Source organism: Notolabrus celidotus, chromosome 11 (genome assembly GCF_009762535.1).
Source record: "Notolabrus celidotus isolate fNotCel1 chromosome 11, fNotCel1.pri, whole genome shotgun sequence".
Lineage (NCBI taxonomy): Eukaryota > Metazoa > Chordata > Actinopteri > Labriformes > Labridae > Notolabrus > Notolabrus celidotus.
In genome coordinates, this window is record NC_048282.1 from 24,252,242 (window position 1) to 24,278,001 (window position 25,760).

The window sequence follows — 25,760 nt, forward strand, 5'->3', positions numbered from 1 at the left end:
CCCTTCTTGTTTCTACAGTTGCTAGTCGGATAGTAAGCTTAACAAAGTGTGGAAAAGGAATTCCTAACTAGAATCATTTCATTGTTAACTGCTGGCTTTAACCCGAAGCCCTGACCAGATTGCTGTTGCTCCCACAGGCTATAACATCATCAGAGGACAGACACCAGGTTCTGACATGATGTTATATACATTTGCTATCTGACTACAGTGTTAAAGTCTCACTCACCTGGTTCCCTGCAATCAGGACTGTAGCTGGTGAAGGGCTCGGTCGATACGGGATGGTGGCACCCTTTGGAGGGGACTATGGAGTAGAAACAAGACAAGGGGTCAGGGGTTGTGTCACACTTTACACAACATACTCAAAGACATGAATACACCCGACACATGCTTTGGAAGGTGTCCAGCTGCACAAGAATGAGGCACTGAGTCCAAGTGTTGTTGAACTCTCTGGCACATTAAGATACAATGACACTGACACGATAAAAAAGCTAATGGCGCAGACATTATTCCCTTCCTTGTTTTCTTTGATAATATGACCCATTCTTTGAATAATTGAAGTGTTGGAGTGAGAGCTCTTTGTGGATAACAGCTCTGAGTTTCAGTTTGCATTAGAGCTGTTGGCTCTGCTGCGGTTCACCCTCTGTATAAATCAAGCATCCACTGACGAGTAGAAATGTAAAGATAAAATTCTTCAAACAGCAATAAAAAAAGGAGATTATACAGTGTACACGACACTGTATATCTATCGAGTGGCGGCAATGCTGGTGATACTGTTTCGGGATTTAAAATGTAGAGCATCTTTTCTGCTGCAGCAGTCACAGCAAATTCTTTGTATAACTTTGCATAATTTAAATCTTGGAGCCAAAAGCAAGCGGCCGCTGGTACAGAATCCTAATGAAACTTGGAAGCCTTTGAAGAAAGCCCTGGAAAACTGGATCAAACTAGCAATTAGTCAGTCAGGTCCAGCTGCGGTGCTAAAACAAAAAGGACTTGTGCACTTCCATGAACACACAGGGAGAAACTGTGCTTGGGGTTGTTTTTCTCTCATCTCCTCCTCGATTTTCTCAAGAGAGCTGTTGTCCAAAGGTGGACAGATTTCGCTGCGGGGTGGTTTGTTTTCTGTTAGCAGCTTAGTGTCCTCTCCAACAACACCGAGCTCTGACCTGAGCTGCACCTTTTGGCTCTGTCGGATGTCTTAACCCGGCAGATTAAAGCAGAGGAGGTTCAAGCAATAAAGGAAGTGTGTTCTTTCTTATGTTTCCTGTGTGAGATGGAGATAGGGACACTGACAGCCCGCTCTGCAGCACTCTATATCCAGTCGACTTCTTTTAGAGGTAGCATTACATAACACAGAAGACTAAGACGGCCTACTAAAAATGCATTAACTTCTGCTGCAGTGGAATAGACAATAACTTGTGAAACGAAACATGCACGTTAACAGCAATTATTTCTGTCACGTAGCCGCAGCAGCAGCAGAGCTCTGACAAAATGTCAGCTAGGTGAATGAAAAGCGGAATGGGACACTTCCTACCTCCAGGATTACCGTGCAGATGAGCTTGACACACTGGATTACAGAGTCCTGATTCCCAGATATCGTCACCCCTCGCTCAGTGGAGTTGGGCAGCAAATCCCCTGCCACCTGTATCTGAGCTCCAGTGCTCTGCAAATGATAGGGGTTTTAAAAAAAAGTGATTAAATTTGATTCTACAAATGAGACCAGCTTTGGTTTTATGGCGATGGCTGCTTTCTGGGACTCCCTTCTTGCTCGATTTACTGACCTTACTTTCCCACAAATACTGACAGAAACCAAGCATGCTTTGTTTTTACGTCAAATCCTGTTACATTTGACAGAAATGAAAAGTCACCCACGGTCAGCAGATCTAATTCTCTCAATTCTAGCTGATTCATTCCTTCTAAAGCATGTCTGCAGGCATGATGTAGAGCCTTTTATGATTTAGCCATTAAGCTGATGTCTATATCAGACCGCAGTGTTCCTGTAGGCCATTGTTGAACCACACACACAACAAAACACTTCTATATAAGAGCTTGTGTCCTGTGGCAACCAAACAAACAAATCTGTAACTGAAACAAATTTGGGTTATGAACAGGACGAGGAAATCTGTCTTACCACAGAAAATGAGAGCGACTATTTCTGGATAGGTACAGAGCTAAAGTTACAGAGTCAGATGTCGATGGCTGTCTTTCTGATCAGTTTAATCCTGATGTTTCAACTGAGCCTCAGTGTAGTCAGGAGATTTTCCCTTTTTAAAACTGACACTGCTGAGTCATACAGTGTGCTGTGTTAAGTGATCTATTCAGACTGTATTGTCTCGTCGATTTCCTGCCTTTGATTTCTATATTCAATTTTAGTTTGATATCTTCCTGAGTGCAAATACTACCTCTTTGGTCCACCTTGCAAAATGTTCAAAACAAAAGGATAGATTCAGATTTAAGTTTTAGAGGAGATTCTTGATCCCCAAATGACCAGCCTCCTAGTAACTTATGACTTTGGCGATTGGGACCCCAAACTCTGAGAAATCAGAGTTTGTTATTCACACTACTTTTGCTCTCTTCCTGACATATTCTAGTTTAAAAATAAAGACCAATATAAATATGTTTCATGACGCACTCACTTACTTGGCTTAAAAACAACAGTGAAAGAGATTATAATCAAACCTTAATTTAGCACAATCAAGTTATTGAAGTCTCTCCTTTTGAGTTAATATCTTACCAACATGAGGAAAGGTTGAATATGACTCACAATCAACTCTAAAAAAACGATGTTCATTGTCATGAGTTGCTTTGTTCAGTTTTCTTTGTTTTGTACTCCTTGCCAGTTTTATGTAGTATTTTTTGCCTTGTGTTTCCTATCTTGTTTAGGATTCCTAGAGTTGCAAGATATAATTTGTTGTGTTTTTAGTTGATACCCTTGTTTTTTGTTGTACTCCCTATGTGTATTCCTAGTGTTTCCTGTTTTCCCCTGTATCCTTTCTTTATGCGTTTTCACTCGACTATGTGCCTTGCCCTGATTAGTTTACCAGTGTCTCGTTGGTCCCACCTGTGTTTGATTACTTTGCTGATATTTAATTTGTGTGTTTTCATCCTTCTGGGTCAGTTCATTGGATCTTTTCTCCTGTGTGACTTTAAGTCCTATCTCCGGCATTCCTAGTGATTCCTTGTATTTTTCCTGTGGCTCCCCAGAGATTTTATGTTGGAATTCCAGTTGTTGGACATTTTTGACTTGGAATTTTAATTAAGTTTGTCTCTTGTGCCCTTTGATCTCTGTTTGTCAGTAATTGACAAGGCAATTCATAATTAAATACCATTTTTGCAGTAGATAAATACCTCACCACCTTAACTTTATAATCTGATATTCTTGAACTGCAGTGGTTTTGAATCAAACGCATGCCTCAAATTTACGAGTGAAAGCAGTAGGACCTATACTCTAATAGGGCAAAAGCGCAGCAGGGCAGAAAGAGCAGGATTCTGGTAAATGATATATCTCTCCCTTACAGCTGCAGATTTTTTTTCTTCATCTGCAGCAGCAGCTTTGTTCTCTTCATATTTCACGTTGGACCTTGCTGGCAGAGGAGGATGGAGTAGATTTGCGTTCTGGCTGCTCACCTCTCTGATCTCCTTTATCTTTGCCCCTCCCTTTCCGATGAGGGAGCCACACTGGCTGGCAGGGATGACCAGCCGCAGGGTGACTGGTGGCTTGGAGCTGATGGTGCCGTTGGCCACCAGTGTAGTCAGGTCCTGGAGGGAGATACAAGCAAAGAAGAGGAGTGGTGTGAGGTAGAAGGGAAAGAGGAAAGGGATTCCCAGTGGAACGGATCAGGCAGCCGAGGTGAAGGTGGATATGGAGAGAGAGAAAAGCCACTGGAGGGATTAACTACAACAATTGGACCATGCAGGCGTTGAATTCAATCCAGCTCATTTTATTCAGATATTAAGGATTCACATTTATCCAAACTCACTTTTAATTTCAGTTTCATCAAATCTTCAATCATTTAGCAACTTGGCTGACTATTTTAAATATTGCAAATCAAACGGAAAAACAGCGAGTGAATCGCCAATTATGCTGAATCATGTTGAGCCAAATCAACATATCACTGCTTATTAGCATTATCTCAGCACTGTGAAGACCAAAGCATGCGCTATACATATGAGAAGCAGCCAAGCTCATTTAATCTGCATAGAGGTGAATGAACAACATAGAAAAGCAGATGGGATCCATACTGGAAATGGCATGTAGAGCTTTACTGGAGAGAAAGAGTGAGCAAAGAGCGATCCTGCATTTGCACCTAATTAACTTCTGCTGGTGGATTTATTTTCAATGTACATAGGAATCTATAGGAGACTGACTGTACATGTATACAAGCCAGTCCAGAGTGAAGTCTGAGATGGATGTACAATCCTCACATGTACTGGTGAAATGTCCATGAAAGGGAAAACATTAATTGCTGCACTAGTGTTTAGCAAAATCCTGCTTTGTGCCTTTCATTGGGCGACACAACACCAAGCCTGAACACATTGTTCACGTGTCCTTCCTTCAGCAAGCAACCTGAAACAGACAACCTTGGAATTTTTCTCTATTTGGATCTTTTGAAATCGACTGAATGTGTGCATTTATATTTGAGTCTTTTATATAACTAAATCATTTGAAGGCTCTGAGAGTCAGACTCACACAATGTGAAGACTCGTACATTCACACATTACATTACTCTTTTAGTATCTAATGTCTTTTCTTTGAAATAAAAACTACCATAAATTGGGTGTAAAAGTTTGATTCTGAAATTATTTATTGAGAACATTAAAGCTTTTAAAACTGTTGAGCTTAGGCAGGTATAAGACTGACAGTTTATGGTCAAAGCTGGATTATCTCTGTCAAAAGAAACAATCTGACCCCCTATAAATATATAACATTAAGGATTATCTTATCTCATGTTTACAAAGGTTGAAAAGGTGTGGTTCTATCAGTCTCTATGCAAAGCTTAGTCAAGCTAGGATAAAATAAGTGTAAAAATAAGAAGGTGAAAATAAGATAAGTGTTGAACTATTCCTTTAATAATATATTTTGTACATACGGAGTAGAAAAAAGCTTGTGTGAGCAAAGAAAAATGAAATGGCAAATCCCTAAGTGCCCCATTTTTTGATAGATTAATCTGGTGTCAGTCATATTTTACATAATTTAATGGCATAAATCTTTGATGAAATGAAATCACATGAAGTGGCTCACTCTTTACAAACAATATAAAGGTAAAAATAAAACATATATATATATCATATGCAGCTAACATGGTCTGATATAGCCTCAAGAAAAAAATGGGGCACAATATTTCTATATTATCTACCAAACATGTATAAATTGGTTATTTAAGCCTCACAAGAAGCTCACTGTGTTGTGTTCATACAGTGAAGGTAGCAACATCCTGTGTCTCTGCTGGGTGGGTGGAGATTGAGCTTTAATTAATGAACTGTGCGTCTCTGTGAAGCTTTGAAATGTAAATACGCTCTGCTGTCTCTCTTCCCATCAGAGTTCAACACAACACATGTGTGACAGAATGCAAAGCACACTGCGTGTTTTTGAATAGTTTGTGTTTGCAGTAAAACTGCAGAGCATGACTTAAGAAGGGGGACAGTGTGGATGTGTAACCTCAGGGGATTTTACTTATGAAGAGAACCGCATAGTGTTTCCAATAAGCGTAAAACTTTAAATTTGAAAAGCAGATTCTGATGTAGCTCCTGTGCTTCTCTTCTCCGTGTCTATATTTAGTGAGGCAGATCAGGCTCTCTGACGTCTCGTCTCATTAGTAGCTCGTCTGTACAATCATAAGACTCTGGGCGTCATTTTCTGGATTTGATCTAAAAATATGAGCCACATCTTAACAACTGTAAACGTTCTCATACTTCACTGTGCCATCCTTGCAAAAAAAAAGAAATGGCGGAAATAAGACAGCGGGTTATAAGAGCACTGCTCACACAAAGAGCTGCTAGGCTCAAATCCCTAAAGCATATTACATTGCTGCTGGGTTAGAACCCAAATAGACAGATTATGTTGCTTTCATGTTTGCTGTGCCTCGATGTCATGAAACAAAATACATGCATGCTACTCTTCAAATCTATAGTGTGGTTAGAATATCTTTCTCATATTATTAGATCACTTCATTTACATAAAGTAGCACTCGTGTGGCAGCAGTCGGGGAGCACTTCATCCATAAAACAAAGACAAAATACACACACACACACACACACACAAATGATCGACTGCCAAATAAAATAACTAAGCGAGCCTGTGCTCCTGTGTACTTCTAAACTATTGAGACAGTAACAAATGCCAAGTCCAAACTCTGCGGCCAAAAAGCAGATTATTCCTCTTTGTTTTTAATTAAAGGTGTCACACAAACAATAACTCAACTATGGCGGGAAAGGCATGCAGTGGGTCAGCCAACGTGTTGCCATGGAAACTCAAGAGGTCCAGGGTTGAAAGGAGGTGAGTGTGAGCGATCTTTGATGAATCCTGCTCTGTGCTCCCAGCCAGCGTGTGTTTACTGAAGGCTGTCGACCTGAGCAGGGAACACCTGTTTCATTGCCAGAGTCCGCTGTGATGCTAAATCAGAGTGAAGACAGCTCCTCACTTTGCCATTTTAATTAGTGAGCTGATGCACAGTCACCATGGAGATTAATAGCAGGAGGAACTCGTCGTCTATAGCTCATTAGCAGACAATGAGAAGATGTACAAGTCCTTCTCAATAACAGGTACAAATGAGTTTAATTAACACTCCTTCTGACGGTAAAATATAGATGTGTTAACGTGAAATAGCCCAACAAATGACTCATTTACTGTACATCATCAGCCACTTACCCTTATTCTAAAATACTTCTACAACAGCAGTTAAATCCACTTATCCATAATTTTCCTCTACCTGTAATCTTATCTGAAGCATGTCGAGTGCTGAGAAACACAGCTAAAATTTTTCCTTCCATCACTTCAGTGTAGAGTATAATCAATAGCCATAAAAGCCCATTAGTGGTGATGTTGAATAAGGCTTAGGAAATGATTTCTTGTAATAACCTGGTGAAATAGCTTCTTGCTTTTTTTTATTACCTCTCTCAAACAAACTATTCAGGCCTCAAGAAGACTTTGACAACTTCTGAAGCTTTCTACAAGTATTTTGTGACTGCACCTTGGCTGGTTTCCTCTGTTAAAGACCTTGTGAAATAAGTCCTCCTGTCTCTGAATTTCCCCTGCGTGGGATGGCATTGACTGGCACGCATTACAGAAACAGTTACCTCCTCCAGTTTGTATGTGATCATGGTGAAAGCTCTGAAGACGCAGTCTGTGGAGCCGGTGATGGTGATGATTCTCTCCGGACAGGAGCCCTCTGAGATGTTGACCCGAGCACTGCTCTGTGGGGACAGAGGTCTTTGGGTCAGTTGACTGTCAACTTAATAGTTAATAGTTTAACACTTTTGAAAATACAATTATTATACAGCATGTTTTTGAATTTCTCATTTTATTTTACGGTAACGCCATGGTAGCTATTACAGATTAAATTTTGTGAGCTTTATTCTTTAATATAAATTCATTCCATATCCATTAGTCTTACTTAACTTTCCTACCATCCAAACCCATCCCTATCCAAACCATGGATATCTTATACCAGGGGTTCCCAAAGTGTGGGTCGGGACCCCTTGGGGGGTCGTGAGATGTCTTCCAGAATTATTTTTCTTTAGTTTACCCATTATAGTAAAAATATCAACAAAAACAGTAGCTCAATTTGAAATAAAACCTTGAAAATAGAAACGTAATGAGTTTTCTGGCTCCCTTTTTTCCAGATGACTCTTAAGTTTAGGGTTAGTGAACAGTTAGTTATCAAAAGCATCAGTAGCAGTTGGTTTAATCATAACGGCACAGGAAACACAGACACATGCTCATATAGGTGGGCAAATTTTCTGCAGACCAGCTAAATGAAGCCACATTAAATCACTTTGAGGGACAGTGGGGGTCGCAAGTCTTTGGCACCTATATTTTGGGGGTCGCAGGCCAAAAAGTTTGGGAACCACTGTCTTATACAGTGGAATAACCAGGGTGAAAGCTGAAGAGTAAGAGTACACAAAAATGAAAATTATAATAAAGCTGAAGCTGAAAATGTGAATAATGTAATACAATATAATATGATATAATATTTTATTGTATTATATCTTGTTATACTATACTATACTATACTATACTATACTATACTATACTATACTATACTATACTATACTATACTATACTATACTTTACTTCATTTTTTTTTAACAGTATATAAAGTAAGATTAAATAAAATACAAAAAAAATCAAAAGTGGAAAATCATAGCAAAGACAAAGCAAATCAAAGCAAAGTTATCACAACTATATCAGTAGTACTTTGCTGAACATAACTTATGAAAGAGAAAAACTAGTAGCTTCTCACATCTGGGCTGTTTTTTATTTTTATTTTACTTTATTTAACCAGGTAAGTCTTTAAGAACAACTTTTTATTTACAGTGACAACCTGGCAAAAGGCACATCCCTTTGAGGGGTAAAGGCTCAGGGATAACAGTTATGACAGAAACAAACACATATATTGGGCTATTGAAGATCTTAGGAGTAGTTCAGGTCAACTTCTCTTCTTTTTTGCTGAGAATTAGATGAGGAGATACACACCACTCTTTTGTCCGGCATATAAATATGAAGCCAGTATGCAATCAGCAGCACATTACCTTAGCATGTAAACTTAAAACGTGGCAGACAGCTGGTCTTTCCAGTCCATTAATAGTGAAATCCAACTGCCAGCACTTTTTATCAAACCACAGTTTGTTGATTTTTGTTTTTGTGCAAACAAACAAAAACAAGATACAATGTGTTGCTTAGTGAAATGAAGTAGTGCTGACAGGTGGACTGTGTTAGCTTTGAAGAGAGCTGTTTCTCCTTTGTTTACTCTTTTTATGCTAAGCTGAGTTAACATTTCATCATGCCTATTTCTTTATTCACAATAAAAATAACCCTTACAAATGCAGATCAACATGGAAACAGTCAGACTGGTACTGTCCAAAGATTAACCTGGTTTCAAACACATCTACATTGTTATATTAGCTTATTTTAACTCACTTTAAATGCAAATTTTTTATATATTTCTAATTTTCCTTTTCTTGTCTATGTTTTATTATATTTCTCATTTTAATTGTGCTCTTTTATGCTTGTCTGAATGTTTCAAATGCTTTTAATGTCTTAATATAAAGCACATTGAGTTGCCCTTGTGTATGAAATGTTTTTTATCCTTTTTTAATCCAAACACAAATGAAAAATAAAAACAAAAGTTAGCAATCTGAAGTGGTCATGATTTTTTCCTGGGACGTGAACTTCCTGGGGGTGTTGGTTCATATTTTCAGCTATTAAAAAAAGCAGGATGTCAAAGCATCTGAAACCTTAGCTTACAGTGATTATGCTAAACTAAGCTAACCATTTGCTTTTTTAAATCTTATTTGCCATTAGCTGTTACACCATAGCTTTCAGTGGTAATACTAAAGTAAGCTAACTGGCTACTGGCTAGTGTCCTTACTGTATTTACCATGCAGACACAAAAGTGATACTGATCTCCTCAGCATGTTTATTTCCCAAAATGTCAAACCGTTTTGTTTATCTTCTTGTGGTTATGTTATAAACTATATAAAGACTTCAAAGTGCTGGAGACATGCTGTACAGTGCAGAACACCCACAGATAGGAAAGTCAAGTGACAGGAGCTAAAGGAGGTGAGACTAAAAGTTAAACAGCACATTTCTGTATCTTAGACCGACAGCCTGATAGAGTTTCTCCTCTGGGTTTTGCCCTCAGACAATCAATCCCCCTCCCCTCCTCCTCTTCCAGTTTGCGTCCTTGTGTTTCTCTGAGTTATAGTCACATGAGAAGACACAGGACAGTGCTCTGACCTCTGCGACATTTTCCCCGGTCACTCCACTGAGTCATGCTCCCTCTGTGGCTGTAAGGCCCCGGGGAGTGAGTGACAGGATGGGGCCCATACAGTTGGGACTTAACAAAGGCCCATAACAGGCTGGATGAGTGAGTGAATGAATGGATGGATGGTTGGATGAGCGGTTTATTCAGCCACTCTGCAAGGCAGTATTGTCCCGTGACCTCACTCCTCCTCTGTTTATCCTTCTGCCTCATAAAGTAAAACATTAAAGCCTCATAGCCAGAGAATCAAATGTAGTGGCACAGTGTCGGCCTAATTACGTTTAACCAAGCAGTGTTAGTTTGGCTGCACCTTGAGATTTATAAAGAGGGAATGGAGGGGCAGACGGAGATAAAAAGGAAGTTGTTTTAGGGAAGAAAAGAAAGAAAAGGGTGTGGTAAGAAGCAGCAAGAGATAAGGAAGTGAGTCATGAGGAGGGATAATTTAAACTGAAAAGGGGCTGTTGTTGCCCAGGAGGCAATTCGGACAATGTAGCTGTTCTGTATGCTTTTCAGGCAAACAGAGGATGACTATTAGTAATACATACGCATGCTAGAAAGCTGAAACAGTATGAGGCACCTCCTGACATGGAACTATTTTGCTCAGGAAATAAACCTACTAGAGTTGTGGTCAAGGAGAGAAAAAGTCACAACTAGTCACTACGAAAAAGCACACACACACAAACACAAAGCCAGCAGCATGATTTGCTTCTGCTGTGCAGAAAGAATATCATGCATGCCAATATCACAGGAGATGATGAAAAGTTACTCTTTTGAAGCTTCCTTACCTCTTCTCGTATTCGTTTCACTGTCTCCCCTTTCTGGAAGAGAAGATGAAGGGTAGCTTTAATTGAATCAAATGTGCTTAGTTTAAAAAATACTTACATCACAGCGTGCCTGACCTCCAAGTGAAAACTGACTTTTTAAACCACACAAATCTGACGGATTTTAGCAGAAGAAATTTAGAATCAAGTTTCAATGCCTCAAAAATATATCAAATACATCTTTGTGTCTAATTCCCAAATGGCTGTATACAGAGTGTGTTTGGAGCACTCCTGCCAAGGACAAAGAACATTCTGTCAACATCTTATTCTCTGCTGGATTTTAGATATCTTTTTCTTTTTTTTCTGTCCCCCTAATTCTTTCTGGCTTTGGTCCACTCAAGCTGTCACACCTTCGCTCACACCTTTGTGTGTCTACTGACGAGTACTTCCTTACAGAAGCATCAAAACAGCATCATCTCAATCTGTGTTTTTTTTAGGTTACCATCTAGGAAAACATATTGTGCCCGGTCCATTCTGACTCTGGTGTTGGTCTCCTATTGATGGGAGGGAGATAAGAGGTTTGCCAACGAGAAAGGATGGAAGAAAGGCTTGGAGCTCAGAGTGGCAAGTATTAGCTCAAGTACTGCAGATCAAGTGTCTCTCTGTCGAGCTGCACAGTCTGCGCCAAGCTCATCTCTCCATTTCTCTTCCTTTTCTTTTCAGTCTCTATTTGTTCTTGATTTCTGTTTTTTTCGTCATTCGTCCCTGTTCCTTCTTCTATTGATGTCTTTTGTAGGTGTTGTATACAGGGCGTGATAGCAGGAGCCACTGAAGCAACACAAGCAGCCAGCCCCCTCCACAGACAGACGCTAAAAGTGCCACAAGGGGCCAACAGTAATACATCTTAGGAGCTCAGTTCAACAGGGGGCCTGCGCTCAATGCACTGATGTTTTTGTTTGATGGATTACTGTGTTGCATTACGGGTGGTGGGGGTGGGGGTGGAGGCCTTAGAGGTTCTGATATAAGGCAATTACATTTAGGATATTCAAAGAGCAATTGTTTTTTCAGAGGGCTTTGTGCACTGCTGGTTTCACAAAGGGGAATCAAGGCAAACAGGGAAATTATTCTACAAAGGCTTCTGTAAATCTACAAAAGGTTTTTTTTTAACAGATTAATGGCTGAGAACAATGAAATGTTGTAATAAATGTACCTAACATTTCACAAAAGCAAAGCCTTTTGGCACATTTATCTTGTCTCATTAAGATTATAATTGGAGATTATTACTATAACGAAAAGCAAAAATTATTCAAATTTAAGTGCCTACTTTAAAAAAAAGCTGAGATGTAAACTCTACTTGTGACTCTCAGCTTCCTCGTTCTGGCAGAGCTCTGCTCTGTTCGCTTACTGGAGCTCAATCTTCCAAACACTATCAAATATTTTCAAATGGCAGTCCAACCTGATCCCATGACAGCTATTTTAAGCATAGCTGGAGGAAAAATAAGGATCTCTCTGGAACCAAAATCAAAATAACTAAATTTTGTAGCTCTGTTAGCAAGGGGACTGGAAGACTCCTCTTCCACAGAGCTAGATTCGTTGGCTGAGGGATGTGGATGCAGCAACTCGAGCTTGAACATTTTAAATTTATAATACATGGCTTTCTACTCTGATAAATTCAAGACAACATGGATCTCATTTATGGACTATATTAAAGTTAAGCTTAATGCCCAACCCAGCACTACTCCACGTCTATGTATAAGCCATATCCATGTATAAATTTTAATCTGTACCAGTCTCTGTAACCCATCACTTAGAGTGAAATCTTAAATCCTTATTTCATGCAACTGGCTCTTTATAAATATGTCTTATTTAATTTACTTTTGCAAAGATGTCCTGTTGTTTAAAAAAATAAGAGTTACAAAGTGCTTACATACATATAGAGCACATTTTAAACAGATAATAAAGGACATTAAAGCTCCTGTGAGAATTTTTTAACTGGTTTGAATATAGACTGAAATGAAGGCTGATGCCTCAATATGAGCTACACAGGCAAACCAGGACATCAGCATCAAGACTGACCATTTCTATAAAGTCAATTTTAATGTCTTAAACTGCTGGGGGAGGGGTGGGGCTTGTAGTTATTGACTCCATGCTGCTGAAACAGCTTTTTCCCATTTTCCCTGGCAAGGATTCCCACTGACTCATACATTTGTAAATTCAAATAAAGTGTGATTAAATTAAGGAAATAATAATAAAACTTAAAATGTATAGGCAAAATCAGCAAAGAGGCGTCATGTGCCACTTTGTCCACAGGGGGCACCAAAGTCAACACCAACCAATGGTTTCTCACATGTGCTTTATAAGGGAAAAGAAAAGTAGAATAAAAGCAGGAATACTCACCTTTCCTATGATGCTGCCAACCTCCTAAAAGACAAGAAATAAAGTGATTTACAAACACTCAAACAACCTTACAAAATAAAGAAACATTTCTAATTTTTATAGCTATATTCCATTATTTATCACCTCTTTGACTTGATGGTTTTATCATTTATGAGGCGTCTGCAAATCTTTTGCCTAAGAGGGTGGCAAGTGTTTCAGAATGCGCTCACTCATTCATGCACAATGAGGGCAAGAGGCTTGTACCTTTCCATGCATGAGCAGCCGTAGTGTGAGGGTCACTCCCAAGCCCCCGTCTCCAAAGTCCTGCTCACAGTTCATAGTGGTGTGGGAGTGGCACGCAGGGAGACGCATGAACAAGGCTCATTCGCTGGTCACACAGTCAGACGAAGGCCAGCGCTCGTTCTCTGGCTCTCCGAGGTCCTTCAGTGCTGCTCTGAGGAAGCAAAGAACAAGCAGAGGTGAAGATTATATTTTCAATCCTGCAAAAACGCAGCTAAAATTAACACCAATGGCTGTGTTTTAGATCATTTCTCAGATACTGCATTCTTGAACTGAGTGCATTGTTGACTGAATAATGATTTCCAGAGATCAAAGACATGCACATAAAAGAGGATTAATCAAAGCCAAATCTAACACACTAAAGGCCTCTGAAAGCAAGAATATCTATGAGGATGCTCTTCATTAGTTTGAGACGATGTAATATTGATAGAAACTCCTACAGTGCCATAATGAAGACCACTATGTGTGTGGGATATTGACCAGAAGCACCAACAGTGTCAGCGTGTTGTACTTAATCAGAGATTTGGGGTCTTTCTAACAGACTGTGGGTGGCCATGGATGACTAATACTCTATCTGTGTCTTCATTTACCCACAGCTCAAAGTGAGAGGAGTGATTTTTGGAATAAGATACAGAAAAAAAGACATGCAAAATGTACTTTCAGATGAGCTTGACATGAGCTTCATGCAAAGTTAATCAATTTGTTTCAATATACTTTTCATAAATCAGAAAATGTTTGGAGTCATTTCAAGACCTGGTTTTATCCTCTCTGTCAAAGTCACTCAGGAGAGGAATAAAAAAAAAACTCTGTTATGAGGAGACGGAGCACAATTTATACACAGACAGCAAATGAGAAGCATCTGTACGTACCGCTGGCAGAATGTCAATGTGGCAGCGGCTACGTGCATGTCAGTACTGTGACATATGCTATGATGATTAATGCAAGTCACCTGGCTGCTCACAGGCTCGGCCTGGTGTGTAAAATTAGTTTATGGAATAATTCATGTTGTTTCTTGGGTTATTTTTGTTTACATTCATCAGCTGGTAGATAAATATGCAGCACACAAATAGCTCCAATGCTGACGCTCTGTGATAAGTAGGAATTAGTGGCAACAATAGAGGATACACAATGTGCTTACAAATGCTTCGTTGTGGCTTGCCATCAATGATAATTTAATTCATAATCAGTTCAAATGATTGTCTCTTAATTAAGTGATCCATTGCTAGGTGTAGAAAATTGTAAAGTATGATCATCAAAACATCCTAGAAACATAAAGAGAAGTCTTATTTTGTCAGAATGATAGTAACAGATTCGGTTTACTGTCACATACATTTAGAGAAAGAGAGAAAGTTCTCCTGTTGCTGGATCAAGAAAAATGTTCTGAAGCTGTATTCAATCAAGACTAAGCTGCTGTTCTGCACCATCAGAGCTGCTTGTTGTGTGATGAAAAGCTTCAGAAACCTGCTCCGCCCACATCGTGTGTCCAAGCTGTAACTTTCCGCCTCAGACAATCAGTGATTCACACCCACTACATGGAGGTGATTGGCCAGCTGCATGCGGATGCGATGGTGAATGATCCCGACTCTGAACTTCCGCCTCACCCAAGTTCTCCTTTTTTTTAAATTCTTGACACAACTCTGTCTGTGTTTGATTGTTTGCATCTAAACAACCTGAGTGCAACACTAGGAACATCTGCAAGGAGAGACTACAAGTGTGATCTTATTCCTAGATTTAAACAATAGAATGTCAGTTAGCAGTAAGTAGTAAGAAAAATAAGATTTTTACTTCCTACTATTTCTATTTTGAGTAGAAAAGAAGGAGCCCTGACCTCCATTTTTGGCCTCAGCTTTGAAAACACTAATACCAGCATGCTAACATGCATAAATGACAATGCTAAAATGATTATTGCAGGTTAATTTGGTGATGACTAAAATGATTTGAATACATCATAACAGGACCATAGGTATGTACAAAAGTTTTACCCCTGCATCTGGTGGATGTTCAAAATGTATAGACTGTTGTATGTGTATGTATAGTCTCAGTGACGTCGTCGTTGCTTCTGAAGTGGAGTTTTGAAGCCTATCGTCAGCAGTTGCCATATTGGAAATGCTGACCCAGCCCAACTTCAGTTGACCTAGCATGAGGCAAAGAGGTTGAGCTGAGGTGGGCATTTAGCCTCTTTGCTAACAGCTACAGTGTGCCTGCCTGTCAGTCAAGTCAGCCATGCCCTTATTTAGGCCAAACTCATACGTTTAATATTTTCAATAATAATGAATAAAAACAATACAGTGTGTGGGAATAGAGGAATGAGCTACTCAGACCAAAACCATTGTTGAATCAGGCTATAAACATGTTTATTTTTGTTGTAAAGATCGTCTTCTTTGAATGGGTGTGTATGTGGCCAGCCTCAAGTGGACGTTCAAGGAACTGCAGTTTTTAACATTTGGCTTAATATGTTAAGACTAGAGGTGGCTGCTTGATTCAATATGCTGTCCAAAGTTTAAGATGTTCAGTTTATGCTCAATCAAAAAGTCAGGACATCATCAAATACACAAGGGTTTGTATTCTGAGCCCCATACATGTTTGTACAAAATGTTAAAGCAATTAATCCAAATGTGGCTCTAAAAAACACAAATTTCAACCTCAGTGTGGCACCAGAGGAGAAGTTGGATAATCTCAAAGTTATGAGAGTGAATCATCTGGGAACAATGAATATCTAGTCCTTCAATTATTTGTAGATATTTCACTTTTCAATATGAAATTATCTACCAGTGTAGCACATTTTGTTCATCATATCAGCTCTGCTTACTTTCATTATTAAATGCATTTTGACTTTGAATTATATTTTAGATATCTAAAGAAAAAACAAACCTTACAGTGGGATCTTTGATTATCTTGGATGTAAACTCTCCTATTCAGTGAACAACAACAAAGCAATAAAAGCTATCTCCTCATTTTTCACATCATCAAGGCCACTTGTTTGTCTGCCAAGTGCATTCCAGCCAGCCCACAGAGCCACTGTACACCAACCCACTGCTGCAACCCCACTGACACTGCCTGACATATGTGTGTCTGGTGGTATGCGTGCGTTTTTTATAAATCAGCATGCTGTGTGTGGATTTGGGGAGCTGTGTGAGGAGATCATGTTTAATAAATGGATGTTATTTTAAATGAGACCCAATTCCTGAGAGACTAGTCGTACTGTAGGTCGGTTTATTGCTTTTGCTTGGTGCACAAGGCCATTGCTCCTCTGCTGATTTATTTATGCTCTGAATGCTTGCAAAGACATGTTCAAACGCTCAAACACATCCTTCTTAAGATGTCACAGAGCTTGACTGCATGTACTGAGTTTTACAGTCCCACCATGGCATTAGCAAAATCTGACGTGCCAGCCTGTCATATGCTGTAAAAAGTGGGACAGTGTCATTTACTGGATTAGATCATTTCACCAAATCAAACTTCCTCTGCTTTTTCCAAGAGACGTGCTTATGATTGACTTACAAAACTATCAGTTAGAAGCTCATCTCCATACAATTTCCATAAATATCAAACAAAGCCCAGGGGGTCGACTGAGAGATAAACAGAAAATGGAACATTTTGCTCGCTGTCAGCTACAGATAAAAGGCCAAATAATCATGACTCAAAGCTTGATCGATGCATCCTGAACACATGTGTTATCACAGAGCACATTTGTGCAAACCCGTGGGCTAACTTCATTATCTTTAGGCACTGAAGGGCATGGCTAAAATGTTAGCACTTGATTGCATTAGGAGCTAATGGTTGGAGGGATCATTATATGCAGCTCTGTGGGTTGATAACAAGGCATATGCTCTGTGTCTGTGTGAGGGCGGAGAGCCTCTGAACTCCTCATTTCCAGAATCCCGAGCAGCAGCGTTCCAGGATGAACAGAGCCCCTCTGTTCTAAATTAGACCCGGTAACTCAGAACAGGGAATTAGCAACGTGCAGACTGCATCTCCGGGCTGCCAGAATAAAGTCAGGGTGATGGCGAGAGGCGGAAAGGCCGTCAATGCTGTCACTGAGTGTGTAACCTTGGTCTTGCTCTGCCTGACTGCGTCCTGTACTCAGGGGCTCCTTGTTACGACTCACTGCTTTTATTCATCTCTTATACACTGAGTTAAGCATCACTCTGTGTGACCAATGACTGACACAAAAACAAATGGGCATAAGAGGCGAGTATTTTGTCTGATGCAGACCAATTAAAAATAAGCATCATCAAGTTGAAAGCGGAATAGCGGGAGTGCCGTTTGGGGTCTTATTTGGGAAGACATACCAGCAGCCACACAATCACAAAGGTAGTGTTAAGAGATAATGTACAGTGAAGGGTGGTTATGCAAAGTAGAATCCCCACAGAGTGAGACAAGATCTTGGGTCTTGTCTCCCTGTGGGGATTCTACTTTGCATAACCACCCGCTTACTATACATTAAGCCACTTATTACCCAGCTACAAACCAACAATACAAACAAGTTCATACTAAGTCTGATCTCAAGATGGTTTCCTTGATTTAAAAAAAAAAAATCTATGCAGCTTAAAAAAAATTGTCCTTCAGATTCAATGGCAATGGTATAACTTCTCTGATAACATTTTCTTCTCACTCAACCAGTCCTGTAATCATGTTGCAGTTTGTGTCTGTTTTCTAGAACTTGGTCGACATCTCTTTCACTCAGCTTGTGTGTTATGACCCTAAACTGTAAATACTAATTAATATCCATCACTAGTTTTTGCACTCTTTACCTCCTCTTGTCTTCCTTTCCCTGCTGTTGAGTGGTCAGCAATTAACCATAAATGTTAAGTTTTGTGCCATCTGAATAAATTGAGAGTAATGTTAAAAACATCCTCCACGTTGTTTGCCACATTGTCAAAAGGAAGAGGAAAAATCAGAAACTTTATAAATGTGCCGGACTCCTTTCTGCGGATTGATTTGAAATGACGTGTGATTTGGTCGTCCCTGGTGTTACTCTTGCTATTCAGAATGAATTACCCTTATTTCATTGTTTGAAATTATAAACAATATAATTTAACCATTCAGCCTAATAGCAATCTAGTGATATTTGGCTGCACTGACAGGACGAGGGCCCTTCCTCCCATCAGAAACAGGCCCTTAATACAGGCATGGTTGCAGCTAAAAAATAATATTACTTGACTGGAAACTCTGGTGTCCCCATGTTTCAAGAGATGGCTCAATGAAATGTGCTCTATTGTTAAGATGGAACAAATTCATTGTGAATGACATAATTCATATAACTACTTTATAAAAGTGTGGAAGCCATTTCTGTCGTTTGATGAGACCTAACTATGCAACTCAGAAGCTTTGCTGCTATGATAACAATGTTAACTTCAAAGATGAAAACTGTGATTTTTTTCTGTATTTTAATCAACCACCTGGCTGTGTCCCACCGAATTTACTATTTTTCTTTCTTTACTATTAACGTAGTGTCCATACTTTATTATTATTATGTTGTTTGTGTGTTTTTTGTTGTTCCTGTTTTTTGTTTTTTTTAAAGTGAGTAATGTTTGTTAGACCAAGGAATTGTTTGGAAGCAGGGGCAGCCTTCCTGTCTTTTTTAGATGTAGCTATTGTTAGAAACTGAGGACTATGTGTGGATCTTTTCGATCTGCAACACCCTGCCTTCATTATTTTTCATGGTGTCTTATGTCTATTGTGTGTGTGTGTGTGTGTGTGTGTGTATATATGTTAAGAAAACAAAAAAGTTACAAATAAAATATATAAAAAAAAAAGAATGACTTACCCTTGTTATGTGGTTTTGACCAATCAGAATGAAGAATTTAACAGAGCCGGTTAATTACCCAAAAAACTGGGTAACACCAAAAGTTAAACCGAATCATTCTGAACCACGAAATAATAGAAGAAATCCATCTGTGTTACAACAGCTGGTTCAGAAAGTCAGGCAAATAACTCAAAGTACTATTTTCCAAGTCTTGAAAAAAGACTAGATTTCAATTAAAACAAACAAGTTAAAAGAAAATCAAAATGCAAGATTTCAAAGAACATTTTAATGATTCTAATTTAAAAGTGTTGCTTTTCTTGGTCAGAAATTATTCCACTAAATCAAAAATCTTCATACTTTGGGCTACTTATCAAAAAACATGACATTTGAAGAAATTTTCATGACTCCTGTCATGACTTTGCACTTTTTGCACTTAATTAAAAAAGAATTAAGTAAATAATCTAAGAAAATGAGGACTAGATTTAATCACACTGAAATTTTTTTTTAGTTCCTGTCCTTTTCAGAGTAATATCTCATATTAACACAAGCTTAATTTTCCTGTTGTAGAGTAATCATGATGTACATGAAATGTTTTGAACAAACCTCATTGATAATATAAAAAAGTTTACTGTTATAACATTTTTCAAATGTAGCTGATATAATCCAGTTCATACCAGAGGCTGTGAAAACTACTATTTCCTTTAAGATATCCAGAGGTGTGTTTTTATCTTCCTTCCATGACGCATACATCAAATATGTCACCGATAAAAACAACCAGCATGCATCCCTTGACAGCCAGCAGCGATACTTTTTCTTCTCGTCTTGTTTTCAGAAGCATCCAAGCCAGAGAGGCTGTGCAGATGAAAAGGATGTCGTACAACCTGCTTGTCTGGAGGAGTGGACACCTGCTCTGAGGCAGCCGTGTCCCTCACACACCCGGCAAACAGACGTAGAGGAAATGAAGAAGGAATGGGGACAACATGCCTGGTCTCCATAGTGATTGATGGAAACAGCCCCCCCAAGCATACAGTACATGTAGGGGCGTCGGGGGCGTATTGAATGTCTGCTCGATAAACACACAGAGGCAGAGGGGATAGAGTGTCCCCCGGGTGGGCACATATAGAGCAGTAAGTGAGAGGGTGACAACGTGTGCACACACGCACGGGAAGGCCAAGAGGTGAGAGACCATTCACACACACACACACACACGCACACACACACACTTGTACGATCCCTGACACACATAGAGACAGACAGACAGACGGACGTGTGCACCAAAACAAACACACACGTACCCACATACGTACAGCTGCCAGGATGAAAGGAGCCAACAATTCACACACACATACACACACACACACACACACACACACACACACACACACACACATGCACAAAAAGTGTCCTGTTGAAAGACAAGAGAGGCTTTGATCTGCTGAGAAGTTCCTCAGGAGGACTTTCAGCAGATATCTGTCACGAGCGCTCTCAAAGTGCTGCCATGTCTAAGAACATGCAATGAATGACACAATGAGAGCGTCATGCACTGAGATGTTGATGATGAAGAAAGACACATACAGTACAACGGGGGGAATAAACAAAGTCCTCCTTCAGCAGTGGTCATCCAGTTACAGTTAAATGAGACCCTCTGGGAGCAAACAGCACATGTAAACACGCTGTTTGGAGGTTCTGTCTATGAATCTGACTGCAAACTGTGCCCCAGAGTGTGTTTGGAAGCTCTGAAAAGGGGAAGCTATTCGACTAACACTGCCTGAGACTACACTTTTACCCTGAATACTTAAACGTCTGCAGAATTTTGGCTTTAAGAAGAGGCTTCCTGATTAAACAGACTCAGCTCCATGTGAATGAAATATTTAAAGAGGGGCTGCATGTTTGGATTAGCTTTACCCACATCACAGCCACCAGTCATGCTGGGATTCATCAGTTATTTTGCTTTATGAGCCGTGCAGCAGAGAGAGGAGTGAACATGCAACCAAGAGCTCTCACTCCAATGAGGCATACTTTGACTAAGCTGTAAACAATGCTGTATCAAAAGCCCTCAAAACTCGGTCAGAATCTTTTTTTTTCCTCTATTGAATGAATTATTCATGACAAAACATGCAACAAAGAATGTTACTAACTTCTGTCCTTAGGACTGTGTGAGTGACAGTGGTGGCGACTTAGGCAAACAACCACAGAAGTTGTATCTGATTTTTGTATAAATGTGAGACAGGAAATATGACATCACTGAAGCCTGAACCCCGCCCACTTTATCTTACAGGGAAAAATAGATACTAAATAAAACCCGGCTAAAATTGCTATGGAAAAAAAACACAATTGGTTGGACTTAACATTCATATGAGGAACTCTTGTTTATTTCCCTCTTTGTGCCTCCTGTGGACAAAGCCATGCCTCCTATCTCTTTGTCTGCTCTGATTGTCCTCTACATGTGTAAGTAATGTTTTTTAAAAGTGATCGACCGATATCGGTTTTTCAGTGCCCGATGCTGATAACTAGAGAGCTTGTCGACTGATGGCTGATATTTAATACCCATATCATGTTGTTGTTGTTGTTGTTTTTGCATTTGATAAAGTACAATTAAATGATAACAAATAATAAACAAGTCATGTATATTTCCATTATCCCATGCAGATTATATTCTACTATACATGGCTATTTTATCCAGTAAAATGTATTCCATTTTTCAAATTAATTTATGAAGTAGAAAAAAAAAACATGTTAGTTTCGGATATAGATGTCAGAACATCTATATTACCAGAAGTAATGGTAAGCTGCTTTTTTTTTCTTTTCTTTTTTTTCATGTTTATGGAATTTATAGTGACATCATACAAAAATACAATTGATAAAAGATGGATATTAAGCAAAAAAAAGTAGAAAAATGCATTTGCTTCATATAGCCAGTCATTTATATTCATATCAGCCCATGTAGCACCCTCTGGGTTTGGTGATTTGGAGTATTATTGACCGGAAGCCACTGAAAAAAACTGGCAATAATGTTTGAAGTGTTCCCTGGCTTACATAGAATCCTTGATATACTTCAATATACTGCACATATGTAATATAAGGCCCATTCTATAGAATGCCTAAGAACAAGGTAAGCTGCTTTATTACATAATTTATATCCAACATTATCCACTAACTGTTTAAGATTTGATATGCCATAATTTAAGATGGGAAAACATGTTACTGATTAGGCAAAACGATGGTGACTGATGAAATTTGGGTAAACATTTGCAGCAGGGTGCATGAGCATTATAGCAAAGGCTTAGGACTCAAACTAACGTTTTCCTCTGACTTCACAAAACTGTCCCAAAAGCACATTTTGGTTTGTTACATTTTTGTCAACAGACCCGGTCACAAGCAAACTATCTTTTTTTTTTTTAGCTAACAAAGCAGCTTAACAGCAGCTGCACTGACGAGGCTGCCTGCAGTGTCTGAAGACATTATTTGATTTTTGTTTTATAAACAGCCTCGTGAGTGGAGGCTTCGGTCTGGGCCAATGATCTCAAAATGACATTAATCTGCTCAATTAGTTGCCTGACGATGAATTGGTCTATCTCTATTTTTTTAATAAGAGAAAGTCTCGGCCTGCTGTATTTAACAGTCAAACAAGACGTAAATCTTTGCAGGGGGAATCATAATATAAGGCTGTTTTGGCATTGTGCAGATCATGACTATCTGGCACCAACCCCCCAGCAGCAGTATCAGACATTAAATATAATCATGTAGAATCAATCAGTCTCATCAGCATTGGTCTTATTTGCTTTAGTAGATTATATAGAAGCATCAGTAGTATTTTAACTTGGTTTCATAACCAGCTGAAAACTCCCCACAGGAGCTTTAAGTACAAAATTGCCTGTTCGTGAAGGACCCTGTTGTTGGTGAAAGGGATCTGATTTCTGGGCCCTTTAGGGTTGATTTCCATACATCATTATTTGGGAGATAATTCACAACAATATGATGTTGTCTGATAGAACAAAGTTTGTGACAATAAGATTCTAATTTAGTTAAATACATTTAATTTATAATAATTTAAAAATATATTTATAATTGTTCTAATCTTACAGACATTTAATTTAATATTCTATTATTTTTAATGCTGAGATAAAAATATAAAACACTTAAAATATAAATGTATATCAATAATGGTTTATTTAGTAACAATGTTTTCATTTTGTTGTACATTATTGAGTTGTCTGTCATTGAATCGATATACTGTCACACCCCTAAATTGTATCGCTCTATTATTGACAGGAAAAGCTGACAACCTTAAATCTTAGAAGCACTTGATTTCTCCACGTGTCCGCACTTCCAGCATGTCTCCACTGAGCTGAGAGTGTAAAATAAAAGCGACAGGGGGAGAGGGCTCTAGTTGTGAAACAGGAGAGGCTTGAAATTAAAGAGTGGTGTTTCATCTCTCGCCGTGTCTTGTCTCAGCTCTGTCACATATAATGGGAGGGGTCTGCCCTCAGCACAGAGGGGACCTTCCTCTCCTATCAGCTGGCTTCATCTGGTGTTAAAGCATAACTGTGTCAGCCTGCAGAGCGAGCCGCCTGTCAACCACAAGACTCCAGAGAGGGTTATCAGAGCCCCGGGCTGCATGCTGCTCCTGGAGCCACAGAGGAGGCCAACAACCTCGGCACCTAAATGTGGGCTGACGCTGATAAGATTACCCTGAGGCTGGGGGTTTATAATCCATAATCTGTGGGGCTGTAAAGAGTGAATAAAACCACAAGATTTCCTGCAGATGCTAACATATCTGATAAAAAAGTTGCGTCATACTTTCTCATTGGAAGTGCTGCAACAAAATTACTGATGCAGGAATTTCAGAAAGCATGTGGAATTTTTTGCTGGCTTATGAATATGGAGTTTTTGTAAATATCAAGGGGCTCTGATGTATAAAAACACAGTTACATCAGCATTTTTCTTACATGCATTTCCTGTGAAATAGTGAAGAGTGAAAACATCTTTAAGATATTCAGCAGAGAATCCAAAATCTGCAGAAAAGTTGCAATGATACTTTCTCAGTGAGGGTGGTGTGACGTCTTAAAACTGCTTTGGATATCTTGCTGATAATCTGACTGTGGAGCATTATCAAGTGACTCTAATTTAAAACAAAACACTGAAACATCAGCATATTATCATCCATGATCTGCAGTGTTTTAAAGAAAGAATAAACCACATTATTTTCTGCAGATATCGATAAATCTGTGGGAAAGTGGAGTGAGAGTTTCTCATGGGAAGTGCTGTGACAAAGTTACTGAAGCATGAATTTCCAAAGGTTTGTGGGACTCTTGGCAGGCATGACGAAGAACAAAGGCTATCACGTTGTTTTTTAAAGAGGTTTTTATAACTACTAGATTTCCAGCTTGCAAATGTCTTCAAAAGCTGAAATGAAAATGTTCTCAATTGAAGTTCTAAAAATAACTGGTGTGTGTTTTTCAAAGGTGTGTTCGCTCCCTGGTTGTCATAATGAATTTGAGGCATTATCAGGTTGTTCTAATTATTAAAAAACACTATAATATAAGTGTTATAATCCAGAACATGTGGCATTATAAAACTACAAGACTTCTTGTCATTCAAAGTGCTAGGACGACATCACTAATGCTGGAATTTCTAAAAGTGTGTGGGATCTCTGGCTGGCATTTAGAATTTTTTGAAGTTATCATCAAATCAGGTTCTGATTGGTTTAAAAAAAAAACTTGCATTATCAGCCTTATTTTTAATAATCTGTGGGATTGTAGGGTGTGAATAAAACTCTGCAGAAGCAATCAAATCTGCAGGAAAAGTTGTGTAAAAAAATTACTGATGCAGGAATTTCAAAAAGTGCGTGGGATATCTGGGTGACATTATGAATTTGGAGCATTATCAAGCTGATACTCAACAAAGATCTTATTTGAAACAAAGCGCTGAACATCTCCCTCACCCTCCTAATATACATTAGACTTTATCAGATCCAAACTCCTCTCATCCATACCCAAAAACAGATGATCCCCACCATTAAACCCTCCGTCACTCCACTTCAAGCGGCTATCTGATATCAGTTGAACAGCTACAGAAAGTGTACTTATTACCCAGCCTGTCTGTCTATCTTAAAGAGTCTGAATCAATACTTTCAGGCCTTCTTGTCGCTGCAACTAACCATTATGTCAATCTGGCTCCACAATCTGCATAATTACGAGTGAATCCAAAAAGCTAATGAACGGTAATTGACACTCTATTATTGCAGTCTATCCTCAGCCATCAGTTTGTGTGTCCATCAGGCTACAGCAGTGTGTAGTTAGTTCAGGCTCACTACTTATTAATAAGTGCACACCCTCGAAAGAGCAAGACCACTCCGCAAGAAATATGTACTGATCGAGTGATGATCCTGCTGTTTTCACAAAGGATCTCGCCTCTAAATGAGCCAAACAAGAGCTCCCTCCACTTTCTCATCATTGCTATCAGGGATAAAACAACACAAACGGACAGATAATGAGTCTTACAGCACCGTACTTCAAGGCTGTCAATAGTTATCTCCCAAGTGACTGCTAGTTCCAGACACACCGTGACACCGTCTGAGCCTTTATTTACACT

General features: G+C 39.1%; 1 protein-coding gene across 1 annotated transcript in view; it reads right to left on the reverse strand.

Moving 5' to 3' along the window:
* The window catches only part of LOC117820962 (poly(rC)-binding protein 4-like), a 48,701-nt gene that overhangs the window by 16,968 nt on the left and 5,973 nt on the right, over window positions 1-25,760 (reverse strand). The window contains exons 2-8 of the mRNA XM_034694923.1: window positions 13,382-13,571; window positions 13,139-13,162; window positions 10,766-10,798; window positions 7,294-7,410; window positions 3,625-3,756; window positions 1,532-1,660; window positions 227-301 (exon numbers count right to left, since the gene is read on the reverse strand). Coding sequence (XP_034550814.1) covers window positions 227-301; window positions 1,532-1,660; window positions 3,625-3,756; window positions 7,294-7,410; window positions 10,766-10,798; window positions 13,139-13,162; window positions 13,382-13,489 — 618 coding nt within the window. The 5' untranslated portion in view covers window positions 13,490-13,571. The remainder of the gene's footprint in view (window positions 1-226; window positions 302-1,531; window positions 1,661-3,624; window positions 3,757-7,293; window positions 7,411-10,765; window positions 10,799-13,138; window positions 13,163-13,381; window positions 13,572-25,760) is intronic.